The sequence below is a fragment of the Hydra vulgaris genome, chromosome 12 (assembly GCF_038396675.1).
Source record: "Hydra vulgaris chromosome 12, alternate assembly HydraT2T_AEP".
Lineage (NCBI taxonomy): Eukaryota > Metazoa > Cnidaria > Hydrozoa > Anthoathecata > Hydridae > Hydra > Hydra vulgaris.
Window position 1 is genome coordinate 50725633 of NC_088931.1, and position 23674 is coordinate 50749306.

Consider the following 23674-nt stretch of genomic DNA (forward strand, 5'->3'; position numbering starts at 1 on the left):
CCGAAAGTTACATAATTAGGTCAAATGACATATTTATCATTTAATGTTTCATGTAATATCGCAATTTAAATTTCATTATTTGAGGTATTGCTTCCTTTTTTTAATTTCTTATCTGGTTATTTTAACTATGTCTCGCGTGGCACTGTGATACTCTTCTGGTATTCTGTTATTTTAATAATATGTGTTCAATATTTAACAACTAAAGTAAATCAATCATGATACATGTAAATCAATTCATAACATCTTTAATCTGAGGTAATTTAACAAAAATATAGGTAAGTACTACTCACTAAGTGTTATTTATGGTTCATATTTTGTACCTAAGTAATATCCTGTATTTTGTTATTATTTATATAATCTGTATAATAACTATCTAGATAAAGAAACCCACTTCATCTTTTTGTCCCTTTCCCTTCTTTTCATTCATCTAATAATATTACCTTGTCTCTTAGTTAATACCTTGTAAATGCTTTTAGTTCTTATTCAACTTTATTTTACATTTCTTGGAGAATCAGCTCAGTGAAAAAAAAAACAATCAAATACTATTGGCTTGCAATAGTACATTCAAATACAAAAGGAAGTTATTCATCAAATTTCAAAAGAAAGAAGTTAAGTGGAGATAACAAGCAGAGAAGTAAACGTCATTGAGAAAACCTTTTTTGGATTTACAATGGAGGTAACCAACCTTCCACTTCAAGAACGGTGTCGATTAGTAGTTGATCATAAAAAATCATTACTTTGATCGCTTATGAGTGCTTGTCGTTCCGTTTTGCTGATTCTGATATTTTAAAGAGATTTATCAACATTAGCAAATATTAGCAAGCGCCACAATGTATTCAACAATTTTTTTGAAAAATAATTTCCTAAACTCTAGCATACACTAAAGGGAGAGTATACTGCGCAAAACAAAATGTTGAAATTGTTAGTATTTGAAAATAATTTTTTTTTAAATTATACATCCTCCTTGCCAAAGTGCTTGAAGAAAATCTAACGGTCTTTATAAAAAACACCGTGAAAGTAGCATTTACGAAAGTTCATGTCGTCTTCCTTACGATGTAGCTTATGCAGCCAATGCAACCCTCGAAACTCGAACTTTTTGATTAATTAATTAAATAATTAATATAAGTTCTGAACTTTTTTTAAACTTCTTGAAAACGTTTGGAAAGTTTAGAAAACGTTTTAAAGTTGTTTAGAATGTAACTTTTTAAAAAAAATGCCCGTCGGGATTCTACTCTAAACACTTTATTTAACATGACTTTTCGGTATTATTATGTTGGTAATGTTGATGCGTGAATATTACATTTTGCCGCATCGATAAAATTATCGATATTAATCTAGACGTCTTTGAGAACTTTATACCAAATTTTCGAGCAGGATGACTTTTCTTTTAATTATTTCATTTTTGTAGTATACTTTTTACGTGATAAAAACATAAAGGACTGCGAGGATGAACCACTTACACAAAGATTATAAATGAAACCATGACAAAAAAAAAAATCCGTATAACAAGAAATTAATTATCTTTTAATCTCAGTATAGGAGAATAATTTTGAATAGAACAATATTTTGTCTAAAATTAGAGCTCAGTCTTAAAAATTCTTTTAATCACAAAAAAACTACAAGACAATTACCATTTAACTTCTTTTTATAAATCGGAATTATAAATTGCTATATATTAAAAAATAAATTTACAAATTAAGAAAAAAACTAAATACAAAATGTTACATGTATTATAAGTAAAAAGTGTTTTGCAGGGGCGCGAAACAAAATATTATAATCTTGTGTTTACTTCGAGTAAACACAAAACGTGTTTAACACGTCGAAAAAACGTTTTTAGACGTTTTTTAGACGTTTAAAACGAGTCTTGTATTTAGTGGGATATATCTATACAAATTAAAAAACAGCAACAACGAGTATAACAACAACAAAATTAATAATTGGAATTTAATTTACTTTATAATATATAATTATCAGCTTATTTAATTACTTTTAATTTAGCCATCATTTCATCGTTTTCTTTCTTCATTTGACTTAAATCATTACGTAACTTTTGGAGATTTTCCTCTATTTCGTTATCATTGAACTTATCTATTTGTTCTTCTAAATCCCTAATCTCTCTCAAAACACTGCCCGTTTCTTCCACTGTTTTTATTAAATTCGCAAAGCTCTAAAAATATGATAATAAAAAGAAAATGTTTAAAATGTAATTTAACATTTGACTAAATTCAACTGTGTAACAAAAAACAAACAAACATAAATAACCGCATAAGAGTAGTACTTTAAGCAATTAAAAGAATTTATGAAAAAGTACTTGCCGTATTTACGTGTTTAATAACTTGTGCAATGTATTTACGCATTTGATAAATTATGCTAGGTACTCGTGCATTTAATAAATTTAAATGAAAATTAACATTAGATTATCAACATTAAGAAAGGCGAGTTATGATTGTATTTTAGAGTATAGGAAACATTAGGTCTGTTTTATTAACGTCAAATAATAATCTTATAGATTTTTTTAAAAACCTTATCTAAAATAAAGAAGAATTGATTGGTTTATTTCAGAAATCCGTCAAGTGCACTTTTTTAACTTTTCGGAGAACTAAAAAAACCTCCAAATTTAATGAGTTTCTGTAATAAACGTAAATTTCGAAACAAAATACAACCCATTAAAAGACTTATTAGTTCATGTGTTTTTGCATAAGACGGTGTAACTAAACTGGACTTTTCATAATCTATAATAACATCATTTTTGAAAAAAATGTCACGAGTTTCTGAAATAAACAATTCAATTACGAAAAGCAGGGACAAAAAGTAAACAATAGATTATATTGGCACATCATAAGGTAATTCAATCTTAAATATTTATTAATTTAACCGTAAAATTGAAATTTAGAGGTAGAATTGTAAACTTAAATATTTATTAATTTAACGTGAAACTATCAACTTAAATATTTATTAAATTAATCGTAAGATTGAAATTTAGAAATGGAATTGTAAATTTAAATGTTTAATAATTTTACGTGAAATTATAAACTTAAATATTAATTTAACCGTAAGATTGAAATTTAGAGGTAAAATTATAAACTTAGTTTAATTAAGTTTGGATAACTAAAAACTAGTAAAACAGTGACAATTAATAATTAAACATAACAACCAATTAATTATAAACATTGTAATATTGACAAAGAATCAACAAAACTTTTTGTAATAAAAACAAAAACGACTTAGTCTGAATAACAAAGCCTGTAGAATAAACAATAACTTAGCCTGTAGATATATATATACACACATTATACATTTTAAATGTAGACTTTTAACAAATATATAAAATCTAATCAGTATGTTATAAAAATAAAATAACAAAGCGTTATGACATAAATAAAAATCAATAATAAAATATCAAGATAAAACGAAAATATCAAAATTATTACTTTGGTAATTGAGAAAAACATAAAACAAAAATTACTTCATGTATTGCAGCTAGTAATTTGTATGATTTTTTACTGAACTCATCTTTTGTAGCATTCTAGATAACATTTAAAACATTTTAAAAAAATTTCAATTAAAATAGTTTAAATTCAGTAAACATAAATATAAGTATTCTGTTGTAAATACAAAGAGATGCACTTTGATAATGTTATACTTTGCATAATTTACAAAATAGATAAAAGCATACTTTTAATACAATTTACAAAATAGATAAAAGCATACTTTAAATACAAGTTCGTCAGTTACAGTAAAAGTTCGACCAAGATTACCACTCAAAAAATTAATATCTTTCTGTAGCGATCTGGTATCGATTAAAACCTATGACGAGTAAAAATAATTTAATGTCTTTAAAAATCATTAGTAAAAAATTGTTAAAATTGTATAAATCTTTGAACAATGCTTTTTTTATTTTTTAATACTAATGGATGTTAGAAGAATTACCAAAAAACCTGAATAAAAATATTTGTTAACTCAATAGATTGATGGTTTAATAATGCAAAAAATATCAGGACCACATCATAACAAAATCAGAAAAGATATTATAAAAAATTTTCAACAACATTGATTTCCACACTAAAACTGCATATACAGTATTGGACAAAACATTTGCAACCAACATCGAACAATGCTAAAAAGTGTTACTAATTTTACATGTCTTAAAAACGAAACGAACTATACTATCACATCAAACAGTTCAGGAGTCTGGAGTCATAGCATGCCATGACATGAGCAATCAGCTGACAGCACACAGGCAGAATTTCGTTGACAAGTGCCATTTTGCAGCGGACAAAACAAGTGCAACTTTTTTGGTTTGTTTCATTTTCTTAAGTCTGGTCCGTGTCAACGTCACGGAAGTTTTTTAATAATTAAAGGAAGTATCCAGAAATTTCCAGAAGCATGCAGAAGCTTCCAGAAGTTTCCAGAAGAAGCATCTGGAAGCATCCAGAAATATCCAGAAACATTCAGAAGCATCCAGAAGCATCGAAAAGAAGTATCTAGAATCTTCCAGAACAGGTTCACACAGGTTCATTTTACTATATAAGAGACATGTAAATCGACATGTAATTCAGTCAGTACATGGAAGTCAATCAGTCAGTATTATCAAGACAGTTTATCGAAGTGAGTTTTATCAAAGTGTTTTATCGAAGAACATCAATACAAGAAGTGAATTACAACAAGTGTTTCATTACATTAATACAGTCCACATCCAACAAAGACATTGTGTTCCACAGAGCATTATTGTATCATCACAAGGTAAATGTAACACGGTAAGCCTTGAGAAGCGTGATTATTTATTTTTATTATTTTTATGACTTCAAGTGCAAAAATGGCTCCCGACAGTCTTGGATTGGAACTAAGAAAGAAAATTATTGGAGATTACGTAAGTGGAATGTCACAAAAAAGTATTTGTGATAAATATCGCGTGAAAAAATGGACCGGTTCAAGACTATGTTCCAAATATCGTTCTACGGGGAAGTTGGCAACAGATAACAAAGGTGGAAGACCGCGTTCCACCACTTCTAGAGAGGATTCTATGATCGTCAGATCCGTCAAGAAGGATCCCTAAATATCATCAGTCGAGATACAAAAGCAATTAGAGCTGCCTGTATCGGACCGAACAATCAGACGACATGCTGTTGAAGCCGGATTGTTTTCTCGACACGATGTAAATAAACTGCTAATTTCAATAAAAAACCAGAAGAAAAGACTCCTGTTTGCTACATCTCATATTGATGAATCGAAGTTCAACATTATTGGGTGCAATGGCATTTGCTGTGTACGTCGACCGGCAGGAAAACGCCTCAATTTACGCTACTGCCAAAAGACCGTGAAGCATGGTGGAGGCAATGTAATGGTCTGGGGGTGTTTTTCTGCTAACGGTCTAGGTCCAATACATCGAAACGATGGAATAATGGACCGTTTCATGTATAAAAATATCCTGAAAGATGTTATGTTACCTCATGCTGAATGGAATATGCAAATAAAATGGTTTTTTCAGCAAGACAACGATCTGAAACACACTGCAAAAGTAGTCAAGCAGTGGTTTCAAGACAACCACCTATCGGTGATGGATTGGCCGCCTCAATCTCTGGATCTCAACCCTATCGAGAACCTGTGGGAGATTGTCAACAGCAGAATTAATCGTGAAGGTGTTCGTAATAAGGATCAACTGTTTGAACAAATCCAAATAGCCTAGGCAGCGATTCCACAAAGTTTCATTGATCACCTGATCGAATCTATGCCTCAAAGATGCAAGGCTGTGATCGACAACAAAGGATTCGCCACGAAATATCGATAGCGAAACAATCAATTGGTCAACATTTTGTCGAGTTGCACTTGTTTTGTCCAGAAGGAAATCAACTTTTTTTAATACTTTTGATTAAGTTATTAATTTTCGTGTACAAATAATGAACTTTGTGATGAATAAAACTTGAAGAACTTTGTCTCTAAACAGTTACATAGTTATTTCTCTAAATTGAAAAAATGCAGCACTTTTATATAAAGAAGCTAAATTAGCATTATTTGGTTGCACTTGTTTTGTCCGATACTGTATCTAAAAGTGAATTTTCTCAAAGTAACATTTGACCTTGCATTTGTATAAGTTTATAAAAAAATACCTAACAACAAATTACCACATTAACATTATATTAACAAAATTTTAAACCTATTCCCTTAAATTCACCACAAAATTAACAATAAGCTGTACTAATGATAACATTTATAAAAAAATTGTTTCTGAAAACTTTGAACTAATATATGACAACTAAATAGAAATAGGAACTTAATTTAGTCCAAACCCCATTACCATGAAAATGTTTCAACAAACATAGGAAAAAAATCTTCTAAAATGATAGAACAAAACTCTTGACTAATTACACAAACTTTTTTAAAGGGATACTGCTATAATAAGACATGTATCAGAAGAAAATCTGCGCGGATATTTTAAAGAATATTAAGTCATCTATTCCATTTTGATATTGAATGTTATATATATTTTGAAAGTACATATATTAAAATTTTTTAGCACATAATTTTTATAGAGCAGTTTTGAACAACGAATTGCAACATTTTCTTGCTTTTCTTCATGACAAGGAACTTTTTTCTTTTGATAAAATTTATAGCCACAATTTCTCTTCATTCTTTGTACAGTGGAAACACTTGTCCTAAATTTATTAGCTAAAGTTCGAATAGAAATTTCCAGATTTCTGTCTATGGCATCTTTAACTTTTTTTAACAAGATCTCGCTGAACAAAAATTTTTTTTCATCCACTTCCTAGTTTCCTTTTGATTGTACCAGAGTCCTTAAATCGTTTCACAACGCTCTGGAGTGTTCTCAAAACAATCTGCAACTTTTTAGAAATTTTTTTGTTTGATACACCAGGATTTTAAACCAGAAAATGCAAAATATTTTCTTGTTTCTTATCTTGATTTGATGACATTTCAATTAAAACTGATTGCATTGATAACAGAGTTGAATAAACTTTGAATAACACTAACACAATGACATTTTAAAACAATTAGCTTGTTAAAGTAATGCGCAGTTTCCATAAACACCACATATTAGAACACGCGCAGATTTTTTCTTGCACTTGTCTTAGGTGACATAAAAATTTAAAACTGTTATAATAGGTAGCACAAAAAATTTAGAAAAAGCTAAAAAAAAAAAAAGATTATAACTATGTGCTAGTTAACAAAAATGAATATCTAAAAGAAATAAAACACTAAAAATTGTAACTGCAAACAAATAAATTTTTTTTCCCTCTTTAAGCACCTATAAGCAGAAAAAATACAAATGTATTGTTTCCTCACTCAACAACAAAATAAACAATGAATCAATCTAAGTCAGAAAAAAAAACACCAGGCAAGAGAGACATCAAAATCATCATGTCATCAAAATATATACAGGATCTAAAAGAGAAATGTATGAACTTTATTTGATCTGTTCTAAAAAACTTTTTTCAAATTTTGATATTCATCCTAATTAAACTTAAATAGGTGAAACTGAAAAGTTAGAAGTGCTTTATATTAAGTTATATTTATACATATACACACATGTACACATAAATGCAGGCACACACACATAAACACATATTACACACAAACACTAACATACACACACACACACTCTTTAAATAGACTTATTTAAGAAAATAAGTAATCCAAATAAATTTAAAAATGACAAATAATTATTTATTTATTAGAAAGCATGACTGACAAAGTGAAATTGGAATATTTTAAAATCAAAAATCTTAAAATAAAGCTTACATTAGAAATCTGCAATTTTTGCTTTTTGATATTAGCAACAATTTCCAGGATACGCTTTGTGTAAACAGATCGATTAACGTCTTTGGGTAACCTTTCATACTCAGAAGTCTATAAAAACATAACTTATCATTTATCTTTAAGATTGAGCTGTTTTATGGTTATTAAATATCGAAACAAAAGGAAAAAAATTAATTTATTTAGTTACTTAATTTGTTTTGAAGATTTTAAACTACATTACAACTTTTGATGAAATCAAAGAAAAGATTCCCTTTTTATTTTTAAATTTTCTATATTTCCAAAACACAATCTTCATTTTGCAAATACAAAACCATCATCATCATCATCATCATCATCATCATCATCATCATCATCATCATCATCATCATCATCATCATCATCATCATCATCATCATCATCATCATCATCATCATCATCATCATCATCATCATCATCATCATCATCATCATCAACATTTTGCAAATACAGAGGCATCATCATCATCATCATCATCATCATCATCATCATCATCATCATCATCATCATCATCATCATCATCATCATCATCATCATCATCATCATCATCATCATCAGCAAGCTACTTTAGTAAAAATTCTAGAAAAAATTTTTACTGTTGAAAAATTTTAGTCATGAAGAAAACCATCTGGGGTTCTTCTTAATATTAAGTTTAATCATGATGATGATGTGATTTTTTTTTTAATGACAGTACTTAGGCTGATGTCTTTTGTCTCTTTGCTGATAAATGTGCATCATATAACTTCCTTGATCCAGAAAGATATGGAGGTTTTCATTCCTTCTTGTTGGTTTTAAGTCAAAATAGGAGGCTAAATTAAACTACATTATTCTCAGCCTTATAAATTTTGTATCTTACGTCAGAAGTTAGGTTCTAGAGATATTTTGAAAAATCTACAAAAATGTCATTAACAAGTTCTAATTAACAAAATCTAACATTCCATCTCTAACTCATAGATCAGATCTTATTAGGTATTGTTAGGCATCCAAATCACTCCAGTCTCACTTGTTAAAGTCATTTCCATTAAACTCCTCTATGGCTCTTTTTTTGTTAGACTCTATCATAGTCTTACAAAAGCGTTCTCCAGAACTCTCTTCAATTCTTTAATTCCTTCTAATTTTTAAAAAATTTGGAGAACACTCTGACCTGTCCAACTATCATCCAATTAGCCTCCTATCTATTATTAGTAAGGTTTTCAAGTCTTTAATCAACAAATGTCTAACATCCTATCTCGAATTTAATAAATTACTCTCTGACAATCAATATGGTTTCTGATCTTCTCGCTCTACAGTTGACTTGCTAACTGCTGTAACTATCATGCATTAGATGGATGCAGTGAGGACTATTGTTTTTGACAGTTTGACATGCTGATCTTCTCCATAAATTTTCTTCATATGGTGTATTTGGGAAAGTTTTTGAGATTATTATATAATTACTTCCTTTAGTACTAAATTCTCATAGGCCAATACTCTTTTTCATTTCCAGTAACTTCAGGAGCACCACAAGGTTCTATCCTTAGTCCTGTATTGTTTATCTACATTAATGATCTTACTGACAATTTTGCATCTAAAGTGGCTCTTTTTGCTGACGATTCAACTTTATACTCCTGTCTTGACAAAATGTCTTCTCCTTTTGATTGCTTAGAACAGACAGATTATGAATCTGACCTCTCTTCTATAACAGCTTGGAACTTGCTGTGGTTTGTGAATTTTAACTCAAATAAAACTCAGTTATTTACTACAAATACTGTTGAAATTTTTATATTGATGAATGGCAATTCTCATAATTAATCCTCTTTTTTATGTCTTTTTAGATTATCATTCACTATTGACCTGTCAAAGAAACCAGATACACAATCCATAGAAAGCATCTAAGGTTGCTTCTCTTTATCATACACACCATTTTCTTACTCCTGATTCTATTCTCTACCTCTAAAACTCTCATATTCTTTCTGGTATGGAATACTGTTGTCATGTTGTCAATGGAAACAGCCCAAATATGACTGTTGCCATACTTGGGCTGGTGCTTCTAATGACTCTCTTTCTCTTCTAGACAAGGACATCAAAGACAACTCCAATATAACTTCAAAAAACAAATTGCAAATGTAGATGGACCTGCTCTACCTGTTGAGCCCAAACACTATACCATGGTTATCTTCTATCACAGGGATGGCCAAAACGTGGCTCACAAGCCGCATGCGGCTCTTGGAATTTCATTTGGGCTCGTTTCGTATTAATTTTACTTAATCACAAAACTTATTTTTTCGAAATGGATAAAGTAAATACTAACAATAATTCACATCGCAACAGCAGTAAGAAAAGAAAAATTGATGACGAGAAAAGAATATTTAATGAAGATTGGACAAAAAAACTTGCATTTATTGAAAAAAAAAATAAACCAATATGTTTAATTTGTAATAAAGAACTTGCTCATAAAAAGTCAGGGAACGTTAAACGCCACCATGAAACTAATCATATAAATTTTTCCAAGGAATATCCATTAAATTCAGATTACAGGAAAAAAAAAATTGAATTGCTCAAAATGATAATTAACAATCAAATAAATGTTTTATCTTTCAGTAAAGAATCAATTATTACAACAGAAGCAAGTTTTGTTATAGCATGGAACATTGCAAGAGAAAAACATCCATACACTGATGGAGAATTTGTAAAGCAAAATATTTAAGATGTTCTCTTAGTTTTAGAACCTAAAAACAGCTAAATCCAAAGAATAATTTCACAGATTCATATTTTTCAACATACAACGGAAAGAAGAATATCTGAGATTAGTGCTGATATTGAGCAGCAATTGTGGAATGACTTGAAAAACTGTGAAGCATTTAGTTTAGCTCTAGATGAATCAACTTATGTTCAAGGATAAATCTCAAATGGCAGTATTTGTTAGGTATGTAGCATCAGATGTAATTGTGAAAGAAAAATTACTAAAATTTGGTTGAGCTAAAAGATACAACTTGTGGAGTTGATATGAAGGAAGCTCTTGAAACAGTTCTAGTTAAAGCCAATGCACCTATCAACAAACTTGTTAGTGTTGCTACAGATGGTACACCAGCAATGGTTGGCAAACATGTTGGACTTATTGGTTTATTAAAAAGTGATCCTAAGTATCCAGAGTTCATTCCAGTTCATTGTTTGATTCATCGAGAACATTTAGTAGCAAAACATTTTAATTTTTCAATCCTCCTAAAATCAGTGTCAGAAATTGTAAATTATATTTGATCAAATGCTAAAAATCACAGACAGTTTAAAAACTTTATTAATGAATCGGATCTTGCTGACAAACCAAAAAAATTATATCTGATCTTGCTCAGACTATTTTTAGTTTTCAAAAAAAAATTATCCTTTTTCAGAAAGATCTTACTTTAAAAACCTTTAACCATTTTCCTCAAATGAAAAAGATGATTATTTCTAATCCTTTAATTCAGTATGATGATCATAAGATTGAATCATACAGGGAAAAATTACAGAATTTACTAGAAGACTTTAAAAAAAAGTTTATAGATTTGCATGCACTTAATTCATCTTTAGGATTTATATTAAATCCTTTTTTAATTGATACTATTAGTGATGGTTGCCCCATTCCATCAAACATGGTTGAAGAAGTATCTCAATTTGAAACAGAACTATTAGATCTCCAAGAAGATCAAAATCTAATGCTGCATAAAACACTAACTTAATTGGAATTTTGGAAGATAGTGCCTGAGGTTAAGTATCCCTTACTAAAAAAAATTAGAATAAAATTTATTTCAATTTTTGGCTCAACATACACATGTGAATCTTTATTTTTCACTATGAAATTTATCAAATCAAAGTATCGTGCAAATTTAACCACTGAGCATTTGCCAGAGTTACTTAGAACAGCAACTACAAGCTTGAAGCCAGATTTTAAGAGACTTACCAGTAAAGTTCAGACTCTTAGTGCCTGATTGGGAAATTCATAACTGTTTGTAATTTTGTTACTTTTTTAAAAACTTATGATGTGAATATGCTTCTTTTAATTTTATAATTCTATAACTGGTTTTCTAGTGTGAAAGGGAACCAGATTTTTATTTAACTTGATTGAAACAAATTTTTCGAAACACTCAAAATATTTTTGAAATTTTAAACAAGCTTACATTTAAAGTGAAGCTTTTGCCTTTGATAAATTTTTTTTTCAATTTAGACAAACACTGGTAGTAAAAATAAAATTTGTACACAAAAAGTTTTTTAGAAAAAGTTTTTCAGAAAAATTTATTTCTTTTCGTAAAAAATTTAATTTTCAACTTCATGAAGTATTTTAAAACACTTATTATTTATCTAAATTTTTTGCAAAAAATCTTTAAAAAAAGAATGCACAATAATTTTCTTAACGAAATTTTTAATGTGGCTCTTCGGCTCATGTGAGTATTTGAATGCGGCTCTTGTGCCAAAAAGTCTGGCCAACGCTGTTCTATCATAATCACTGCTCAAACAATCTATTATTTCTAGTTCCATAAGCAAAAACTCATTCTTGTTTGACTTATCATCCGGTAAATTTGCATCCTTTTACTGTACCTCTTTCTTCATCCTATATAAACTTTTATTTGTCTAGTTTTTTTCTTTGCACATCAATGGTTTTGGAACTCTCTTCCGTCTTTATGTTCATACAACTTATAAATGGTTTATACAACCTTTTGAGTCTTCTGTCAAATGATTCTCTTCACTATTTTTTGTTTTCTAGTAATTCCCAACATAGTTGTAGCTTGCAGACTTGCTGGGAGTGAATTAATTAAAAAAAAAATCATGAACAAATGACATTTAACAGCATTTAAAAAAAAAGCAGTTTGTTGATTTTACAACTCCAAGAGCCTTCAAAATTAAATGATAAAGGTATGATAATTAATAAATAGTTTTATTAGAGTAAAAGAATAACTAATTTATAGCATTTTCCTGGTTATCAGGTTATTTACCTTCACATCACACACACATACACAATAGGCTTTCTTTTAAATTAAAAAAAAATTTGCACAATATCATTTTTTCCAATTCTTATTTAGTAACTTTTTTTGTTGAATTTTTTTTGATTTTTATTTTTTCTTCCAGATTTTTTCATTGCAACTACCATTTTTTTGGTAATATTAGCATGAATCTTCTTTGTCTCTTTTTTTTCTTTTCCTTTTTTATGAACTGAACAAACTTTCTGTAGCTCTTCTAATAATCCCAGAATCTCCCTTAATCCATTAATTAATATCTTCATCAGAAACACCAACAATGTTGAAAAGGATTAAGCTTTTTGGACCAACAAAGTTAGGTAGTGGCAGATTACAGTCCATATTAGGAACCTTTGTAGGTGAACCGTGCCTGAATATCTCTAGCTTAACATTGATAATCAAATTTTTATCATTTCTACCTTATTGATATCAGGCAGAACTTCGTCTGCTAATGCAAGAACAACTGTTCATTTAAATGCCATGTGTGACATTTTAAGCTTTTTATTAGAGCATTTTCAAATCCTTATACTTTCTAGAGCAAAAAGATTTCTTCAGCTTTTCTTCTTCATAAGTCTTTTAATGCCACTGCATCAAATCTTGGAGCAGAGGCTGCTATTCTTTTTAAAAAAAAGAAGCTAGTATTATTAAACCTTTTTCTTGGTCATCTGATTTGTTAAAATATATACTGCATCAGCCATAAATCTTATCTCATGCATTTCAACAGGCTGCAGAAATCTAAAGTTCTGAATTACTCTCCCAAATATACCAAGTATACTTGAATAACTTGTAGTAATCATCTCAAGCAAAGGTTTCATTATAAACAAGTCACATAGGTTGGGGCTTATTTGGCTTTTAAAAAAATTACGTAAAAATTGAACCAAAAGATAGAGTGCTCCAGTCAAAGATAGATTCATTATCAAGTCTATTTTCCTCATTAAAGATCTCTGGCCAGAACTTTTTAAATTAAATATAAAGTGATTTTTGTGAATCCTTAGTACTGCCAAACAAAACTTCTAAGAAATGTGAAATGTGGACTTCACTTATATTGCCTATAAGGCAATATAAATGAAGTTCACACTTCACATTTCTTTTATAATTTAACTCTTACCAATATTATTGATTCCGCCTTTATTTATATTGCCTATAAAGGATGGCGGAGTCAATAATATTGGTAAGCGTTGCTATTGCTCTATGGTATTTACCAGTTTTGCAACTGTTTATATCCGAACTAACTGCAAAAACATAATCTAAATATCTCTCCTACCTTAGAATTTTTAATTATGTGAACAAATAACAAAAAATCTTCTGAATCCGGAGCATCTAGAGTGGATACACTTAATGCCAGTCTATCATTTATAACAGAAGTGTTCTGCTCACAAATTTGCCTCACAAGTTTAGTGTCAGTGCCCAACATTCAACTTTTCAACTTATCTATGACTTATCTATACTTTTATTCTAATATTTATTTTTTATTCTATTAAAATCACTGTTTTGTCTGAAGTCAGATATGATTAAGTATAAGTATTACCTGGCAAAACAATTATATTATGAGATTTTAAATTTATTTTTAAGTTACATAAATTAAAATTAAAGAGAGAAATTTATGTAGTTACAAGCCTTCCCAGGAGACACGAGCGGTTGCACACTTTATATGACCATGCATATAATATTTTGTTTTGACAACTTGGCCACAGCTCCTTGCATATTTTAAGTTGACATGTTTAAAGAAATATGCTGAATAAACAAATTTAAACTTAAACTAAAATTAAAATTAAGTATAAACTGGAAAAAGAAATAAAAACTAAAATTATATAAGGTCATATGGTCATATAAGGCGTGCGACCGCACACATCTTCTGGAAAGGCTTGTAGTTAAGTTTTCAAATTTAATATTGAAATGTTAAAACCCTAAACTGTTTCCAATGGCAAAAAGCTCTCCATCTGGTACACCGTTATTGGGGTAATTCAGGAGACAACAAGTTCTTATTAGATTCACAGAACAACAATAATTTTTTTTTTCAATTTTATTTTAATTTTAGTCAATATTTTATTTATCTGGAAAAATAAAACTAGTTAATATTTACACAATGTAAAGTTTAATTAGGCAGTGACTAATAGTGTCACTGCCTATTAGTCACTAATAGTGACTAATAGGCAGTGACCAAGACTAATAGGCAGTGACTAATTGTGAGATAGGTTCAATAAAAAATGACTATTTATAAGATATTTGATATATCTAGATAAAAAGAGTAAAATTTATTGTAAATACTTTATAAATTTTATTCCAAAAAAGTACAAAGAAAATTTTTTTATGATAAAATTAAAAAAATTTCTAGTTTTTTACAAAAAATAGAAAAAACAGCATCAACCTAATTCTACTAGACTTGTCCTACAGTTTTAAAATTTTAAATTTAGTCTCCTTGGGTCAAATGATTAAAATTGGTAAGTAAAGTGTTTTTTTTATTTTTTGACACAAACCTTAGACAGTGCAGCCTGTATAAATCAATAAAAACACCTTTGAATATACACTCTTACAAAAAACTTTGATATATTAAAAAATAAAACTTACAAAGTGTTTAAGAAGTTCCTCTTTATCTCGTGTTTCTTGAGAAATAAATTTAATTTTCTCTCGAAGTACTTGTATTTGATTGATTTTTGTTTCCATTTCAGACTAGAAATTGAAACAGTACTTTAACTATGAAGAGCTAAATAACTAATTTAAAAAAAAGTTTAACTTATAAAAAAAAATTATACAATATTTACATTGTCATTTAGAGTGGAGACTAAACTATATATATGTATATTTAATAAAGTATAGAATAAAGATCCAAAACATTTAGCATTTAGTGCTTAATGACAAAGCTTCTGTTAAAACTTTTTATAAAAAGTATATATACACATACAGCTCGAGTTTTCTGTTTAGTCTTGAGATTCCGATAGTTTTCTAAAAGTCGTACACGATGTTTTTCCCATTGTTCATTCAAATTTATCAATCTCTGTGAACTGTTTTCAACTAATTGCTACAAAAGAAATAAATTTACTTGAAAATTTTTGAACTAATAAAACGTAAAATTTTGAAAAACTTTAAATACCTCTAGTTTACTAATGTTAGTTTTAGCATCAGGCAACAAGTCTATAGTATTTTTTTTAATTCTATATTCTGTCTCTTGTATTTTACTTTCTTCTTCTAGAATTGCTGTATTATCAAGGATCTAGGTAATAACATGGCAGCAAAATAAAAAACCAATAGTAATTTTTTATCAAAAAAAAACCCCAATAGTAAATAATAAAAACAAACAAACACACTAATAGAAATTAGCATAACAGTAAAGGAGAAAAAAGAACTTTTTGATGTTTACCTGGTTATGTTGTGCAGTCATTTGCCTGATTTCTAGTTGATCATCTTGAAATTTTAAAACCAATCTGTTTAGCTCATTTTGCAACGTTTGTAACTCTGAAGCTTGCTTCTGTTGTTTTTCCTTTTGAAATAAATATAATTGTGCAAATTTTAAATATCCATAATAATGCTTATTTATATTTAAGAACAAAAAGTTTTGATAATAAAAAAAACCTCTTCAGACACTTCATCATTTAACTCTTGTTTTCTCTGCGTTAACTCAACTAAATTTTTCTCCTCCTTTAATATATAAAAGAAAAAAAAAACTTTCTTATGTATTGTTTAAAAAACTACAGTAGTTGAACAGAAATCAAATAGTGAATGTAATCTTTATTCACTCTATTCAAACTGCTGCTAAAAATTAACATAAAACTCATAAAATTAGCATAAAAAATACAAGGTTAAATTTATTTATGCATAATTTAACATTGAGAAATTTTTTCTTTATGCAAATCTCTTCTTTGTTTTTGTGTCATTTTAGATTCTACTTTTCTTTTAATAAAGATATGTAAATATTATATTTAATTTTAGTCATCATATTTTTATGTTATGTTTACCAACATGAATTTATTAATGGATCGACAAACCTTTTAAATTTATAATAAAAATCTATAAAAAGACTTTTATACAGACCATACAGAAATTAATTAAAGAGATCTTAAGTTAAGAAAATTTAAATTTCTTTAAAACTTATAACAAAAAAAATTGTTTATAAAAAATAAAAATGTCTTTTTCATTTCTGATTTTCTATTTAATAATTTATTTTATTACAACAATATTTATTTTTACTATGCCACAACATTCATTGTGCATAGCACCACAAGACATCATTTTCTATAGCTATTTTTTATTATTTCAAAAGACTTTTTATTTATTTACTTAATACATCATATTTTTATTTAAAATATTATATTTATTTTTGAAAACACCATTTAAAATAACATAAAGCATTAATTATTTTGTCCTTTAATTGTGTTAAATTATCAGAGTATAAAAAGACAGCCTAAAAATGCTTGTTTGGATATCACACTTGTTTGGTTGTAGATACATAATACACACACAAATGATCCAGGTCATGTCACCATACATCTCAGATTTTGCTGATTTTTATATAGTTGAGAGTGCTTAGTAAAATAAGAATTCCTTGAACATTTTAGCCTCTGGCTCCAATATCCTGAATTATGACCTTTTTACTTTTAGCAGATATTGGCCTGGCCCATCTTGTTCCCTCAAAGTTTATTTGGAGGTTTCAAGTCACATAATTTTTAAAAATATTTGATTTTTTTTTTACTTAAACTGGCTATTTTTGGGGGTGACAAATCCAATGAAATGATCAGAAGTGTAAAAAATTATTAATAAGTATCTGTAATTATCAATTTAAATAAATTTTGGCAATTTTTTAAATACCTGTTTTTAATGCTCAAGAAACCCATGTGGCCTTGATGATATCAAAAAAAAAAGATATATATATATAACACATTCTATATTCATTGATCTTCCAAATTCAAAATTTTGATCTGCATTTATATGGATTTCCATATGTGGATAACGGGGCCCAATTTTTTGTTAATTAAAATTGTGATTGATTTTTCAGTACCTTCCGATCTAGCTAGTGCTGTGAAACTTTCAGCATTTGTGTAGTTCTGATGAACACATGTTAAAATTGTTTCCAGGGCAGACAATAAGAGGTTCTGTGGCCCAGGGCCATGTTCGTATAAAGCTAACAATATCTATAGATTCTGGGTTAAATTGATAATAGCTCCTAGTTCCAGGAATTGTTCTACTTAGCTAAAAACGTTTTTTCAAATAGGTGCGCAATTCTGTCAGTCTTTCTTTTTCAATCTTGAAAAAAATACCATCACATGGTGACTTACCATGACTTGTACCAAAAAATGTCCACTCTGCATCAATGTCAAAATCATCTTTATGGAAACAGATATAGTAAAGGGTTTTGTGGTTTTTATACTGTGCAGCACAACCATCTAAAAAATAAAGAATCTTTGAAATATTAGGATGATTTTCTTTTATATAATTAACTATTTGTATCTGAACTTCATACACAAAACCTATGTCATGCTCATTATCTTCTGACATGAAGCAAAATGATTTTTCTTTAAGCTGGTCATTTTTATTTAATAGAGGACAACGGAGTGTAACATGCATTGACTTAGGCACCAATGTAACGTTGGATTTATTCTTGAACCACAAATGTTTAGTTTTCTGTAAAACCACCTAAGACAATACAGCAGTCTTCTGCCAACTATTCCTTTTGTTGCCTTAGGTATCTTGCTCGACATTTTGCAATGTAGGAATGAGCTGTTAATTTGTTTAATGCCTCTGATAACATTAGTTTGTATTCTTCAATTATTGTTGTTTGACAGATCAATGTTACTCTGTCTGTTTTCTTTTCAATACAAAAAGTTTTAATTATACAATGTAAAATTCTGTTAAAGTCATTATTTAGATGGATGACTGTTTTTAATCCATATATTTGCAAATAAAAAATCTTATAAACATATATATTTTCTTAAAATATTTTAAGAAAGATCATTGAATACAGAATATTCAAAAACCAAATGGATCAAATACAAACCAAATTTTTTTTGAAATTAATATTTGCAAAGTTATCTTTACTTTGTTAAAAATGCCAAAAAAAACTTTAAAAAAAAAAACTGGGGCATGGCCCCCAGTGCCCTGGCCCTCTGGTAATCTGCCCTGAAAAAAAATTAAACACATGTTTATTAGGACTACACAAATGATGAAAGTTTCAGAGCTCTAGTTTTTTTTTTATCACAAGATTTCACAACAAAAAATGTGATCCAATGACCCATCCCCCCCCCCCCCCACTGTCTTGGGCCCTGAAAACAACTTTAATATGCACATTCATTGACACTACAGGAATGCCATAAGTTTCAGAGCTCCAGCTAGTCTGCAAGGTTTGAAAAATCAATTGCAACACTCTGCTACAAAAAGTGTTGACTGTGCCCTCTTATCCATATACTTGAAGATCAAAATCTTTATATTTTTTGAAAGACCAATGAATACAGAATGATGCGTAATATATATATATTTTTTTGATATCACATGGGTTTCTTGAGCATGAAAATCAGGTATATAAAAATTGCCTAAATTTATTTAACTTGATAAATAAATTTACTTAAAAATAATTTTTTACATTTCTGATCCTTTCATTGGACTTGCCACCCCTGAAAATAGCCAGGTACACATTTTTAAGAAAAAAGATTAAGTATTTTTAAGTTTAAGATAAGTTGTGTAACTTACAACCTCTAAATAAATGATGCAATTCTAATGGGGACAAGAGAGGCCTGAGAGAGGCCTGACTATCATATGTTAAGAGTAAAATGGTCATATTTCAGGATCTTTACGGAGTCAGAGGCTAAAATTTTAAAGGAATTCTTATTTTACTATGTACTCTCAACTGTATAAAAATCAGTTAAATCTGAGATGTAAGATGACATTTTTGAAAATTTCTACATATTTGACATGGAATTACCAACACATTATATAAATATAAAGCATTTAAAAATAATGAAATTTGGTCTAAGTAAAATGTTGTAAACAAGCATAAGTAATTAAAAAATTACTAACTTTAAAAAAAATAACTTGTAAACCAACACTAATTTAAATTAAATTAAAGTTGATTCTCAAATACTTAATATCTTGAGTTATTCTACTGTGCATATCTATAACATTTTTTGAAAACACTGAATTTTCTGAAACACTTCCTTGGACACTGCACACTAATAAAGAACTAAAAGCCAATGTATTTATTGGTCTATGAAATAGACTAACAAAAAATATTTAGACATTTGTTCGGAAAGAACATTATACAAGCATATTATTTTGTCATTTAGCTCCCAGCAGTAGACAAGGTTTATTTTATTTGTTTAAAAGATTTTTTGATAATGAAGGTTTGTTTTTATATATTTATTTAAAAAAATTAAATGAAAACAATATTAGAAAGAAAAGTTGCAGGAACTTATTTAGCATGTTAGATAAGAAAAAATACATCAACAAAAAATATAATGTTTTCATACCTGACTTAACACAAACTTGACAAACTATCTATGTAAACTAACACAATGTGATATTTAACAGGACATTAAACTGATAAATTTTTTTAGATTGTAATGTATAATCATGTGTAACTTACGTTAAATATTTCTGCTAAATATTTATTTTCTCACACATTTGTTTAATTTTGCTGTTGTTGCTACTTTAAAATTATTAACCTTAGTTTCATAAACAGTTAGGATGTTACCATGTATAATGTGCTGCCAAAAACTTGGCTAACACCCTGCTCATATACAATTAGATATTTTTATTTTATGAAAACTACTTCATCCTACTAAGTTCACACAATCTCTAAGTCTAAAAAACTAAACAAACAAAGGAAATTTAAGACAAATATTTACACTTCAAAAGTTTTAAATATTTTTACAGCAAATGATTTTTAGTGGTTATAACAAGTATAATAAATGTATACCTTCTTTGTAAAATGCAACTTTTCAGCATGAGTAAATCGCGAACCTTTGATTATACTTTTTTTTTCAACTCCTAAGTAAAACTGTGGTGTATTAAGGCAATATTTATATTATTATTATTTATATTATTAAGGCAATACTTATATTATTATTATTTATATTATTAAGGCAATATTTATATTAATATTATTTATATTATTAAGGCAATATTTATATTATTATTATTTATATTGTTAAGGCAATATTTATATTATTATTATTTATATTATTAAGGCAATATTTATATTATTATTATTTATATTATTAAGGCAACATTTATATTATTATTTATATTATTAAGGCAATATTTATATTATTATTTATATTATTAAGGCAATATTTATATTATTATTTATATTATTAAGGCAATATTTATATTATTATTTATATTATTAAGGCAATATTTATATTATTATTATTTATATTATTATGGCAATATTTATATTATTATAAATTTAAAAGTACTAACAATATATGATTATAGAAATATTATTACTACTTGCAATAAAATACAAATTTTATTAAATCTAATATAAATTTTAATTATAATTATTCTCATAAAATTATTTACCTGGCAATGTATCTAAAACTTCCTTTAGAATATCTGCATTTTTATTTGTATTCTTGTTAGCAGTAACATTCAATTGAGTACAAAAGCTTTGTTTAATTTTTTTCAATAAGCGTTCTTTCTTTTTTTGTAAATGTTCCTGAAATTAATTTTAAAAATCCTAAAAACTATTTTAAGTTTAAAGCCTCAAACCCTAAGCATATTAAAGTTCATCTCAAGGAGTTAAAGGCTCGTCCTTAAGTAGTTTCAAGTTTTCCAAAAAGTAGGTTAAAGCTCATCTTAAGTATTTAAAATAAAAAAATGTTACATTTTGAAATTTTTTTTCTGATACAGAACAATCTCTCTAATTTTAAACTCCTTTATTTAAAAACCTGAGTTACTGTGAAATGTGAAAGTCACTATGAAATATAACTATAAAAAAAATCAACTTTCTTCAACTAGAAAACCTTTTTAATTCAAACTTTTATTTTCTCCAATAAAATTCAAATTAGAGATATTGTATTGTATAAATAAAGAACTACAAACATCTTTGGAAATTTTTGCAGACATGTCAATTTGATGCCATTCATTTTCCCATTCCTTTTCTTTTTCAAACATTTTGGTATTATCATCAATCAATGAAGCAAAATTGTTTCGAAAATCTTTTGTTTGTGATGTGACAAACTTCATATTAGAAAAACAAGCTTTCTGTTCTAAAAAATTTTATTTTTTTGCTGATTATGTTGAAAATTATTATTACTAGATTAAATACCGCAAATAATCAAATAACTACCCTACCCTCTGAAAAACCTCCACCATTAAGAACTGTTAACCTATATATTTTTTATGATACTATAAGTATTTTATGATACTATAAGTCTTTTTTCAACTTTTACAGAAACAAATAACTTTTGCTCCAGGGTTTATTTGACGATTTATGATATTTTTTTTATTTGATAATCGTTTTTATAGCAGAATAGTTAAACAATACCTTTACTAAAATAATTAAACAATACCTTTACTAATTACTTTTGTTAGTCCAAATGGATAGGATAACTTTTCTGTATGTAAAGGATGAAAAGAACTATTTCCCTTTAGATAAAATAATTACCATAAAATCAACAATAAACTATTTTAAATATTCCTGCTAATTTTTCTCTTTTTAACTTACATTAATTAACCTAGCATTTATTATTTTTTTAATTTTTGATTTGTATTATTCTATATTTCTATAACATTTTGTACAATACTTTTTGACAAAAAACTAAACCTGGAAAAACCAATATGCATCACCAACGTTTACAAGATTGTTCTTTCTACAGTATGAAGGTAACCATGGCACACTAAGTTGTCTTTTTAATTCAGCAGCAATAGAATGGTTCAGAAGAGTGCTTCGACCTAAACACATTGTAGAATGATTTTCATAAACTATATAAATGTATTAAAGTTTAGTATTATATAAGTTATATTAATAATACAATATATAAGTTATAATATATAACAATAGCTTTATTACAGTATAACTTATAAAATAATAAAAAATCTATAAATAATGTGATAAAAAGATTATTGACTGACCAGAGCCTCTGCCTGGCTAAATTAAGCCAATTTTTTAACCACATTTAACTGCCTTAAACGTGAATACAGAAATAAAAATTTACAAAAAGTTTCAAAAAATAATATTATTTATAAATGAAGAATATAATGCATTCTGGAAAAATTAAAATCTTAAACTCTTTTTGGTAATTTTAAAAACTTCAAAACTTGTTCATAGAAATCTTGCAATTAAAAAACTGGTAAAAAAAAAAAAAAAAAACCCTAACTTTTTATATGATTGCCAAAATTGTAGAGGTGAAATGATTTGAAATTTCCCAACCTACAAAATCAGGGAGAAACAGAAACATTATGATAACTATGATGATGAAAAAGAAACTCTGAAATTTTAATTTTGCATTTCTTCCTCAATAATTCAATGGTTTTCATTTGTTATATTTAATTTGTTCTGACTAGAAAACCCAGCTCTGGTATTGGGACAGAAAAAAAAAAATATATATATATATATATATAGTCTGCAAAATTCAGATTGGCATTGGGCAATGCCAATTCCCACCTATCTTTGCTTTACAGCGCCATACAGCTGCCGACTTGGATCTCTTAAAGTGTTGGCAAGCAAAAATAAATATATGTAAAAAATATGTAAAATTTATTGTAATTATTTGTTCTATTAGGTTTGAAAAGTTTTACTAAAAAAATATTCATTCATTTTTTCATTTATTCTCAAATTTATTCAAGTCTAGCAAGTTTAAAAGTTGATAAAAATTACTTTTCAAATGTCTGTTGTTCTCATGCTTTTCTACTCGAAATTTTAGCCCAATTATTATTTTATTAAGTTTCAAAATCCATTATTAATTTATTTTATTAATTAAAACCATTTA

General features: G+C 27.7%; 1 protein-coding gene across 2 annotated transcripts in view; it reads right to left on the reverse strand.

Moving 5' to 3' along the window:
• Positions 1–1930: 1930 nt before the first annotated feature.
• LOC100199351 (coiled-coil domain-containing protein 22 homolog) overlaps positions 1931–23674 on the reverse strand; it is a 29859-nt gene continuing 8115 nt past the window's right edge. Inside the window, exons 4-17 of one of the 2 annotated variants that reach the window (XM_065813601.1) lie at positions 22510–22637; positions 22256–22331; positions 21786–21952; positions 21264–21399; positions 20656–20726; positions 16323–16388; positions 16111–16230; positions 15844–15963; positions 15655–15771; positions 15321–15422; positions 7756–7863; positions 3712–3807; positions 3467–3526; positions 1931–2167 (exon numbers count right to left, since the gene is read on the reverse strand). In XM_065813601.1, the coding sequence (XP_065669673.1) occupies positions 1976–2167; positions 3467–3526; positions 3712–3807; positions 7756–7863; positions 15321–15422; positions 15655–15771; positions 15844–15963; positions 16111–16230; positions 16323–16388; positions 20656–20726; positions 21264–21399; positions 21786–21952; positions 22256–22331; positions 22510–22637 (1559 nt within the window). In that variant the 3' untranslated portion in view covers positions 1931–1975. The remainder of the gene's footprint in view (positions 2168–3466; positions 3527–3711; positions 3808–7755; positions 7864–15320; positions 15423–15654; positions 15772–15843; positions 15964–16110; positions 16231–16322; positions 16389–20655; positions 20727–21263; positions 21400–21785; positions 21953–22255; positions 22332–22509; positions 22638–23674) is intronic. The other variant, XM_065813602.1, reaches the window with a different exon arrangement.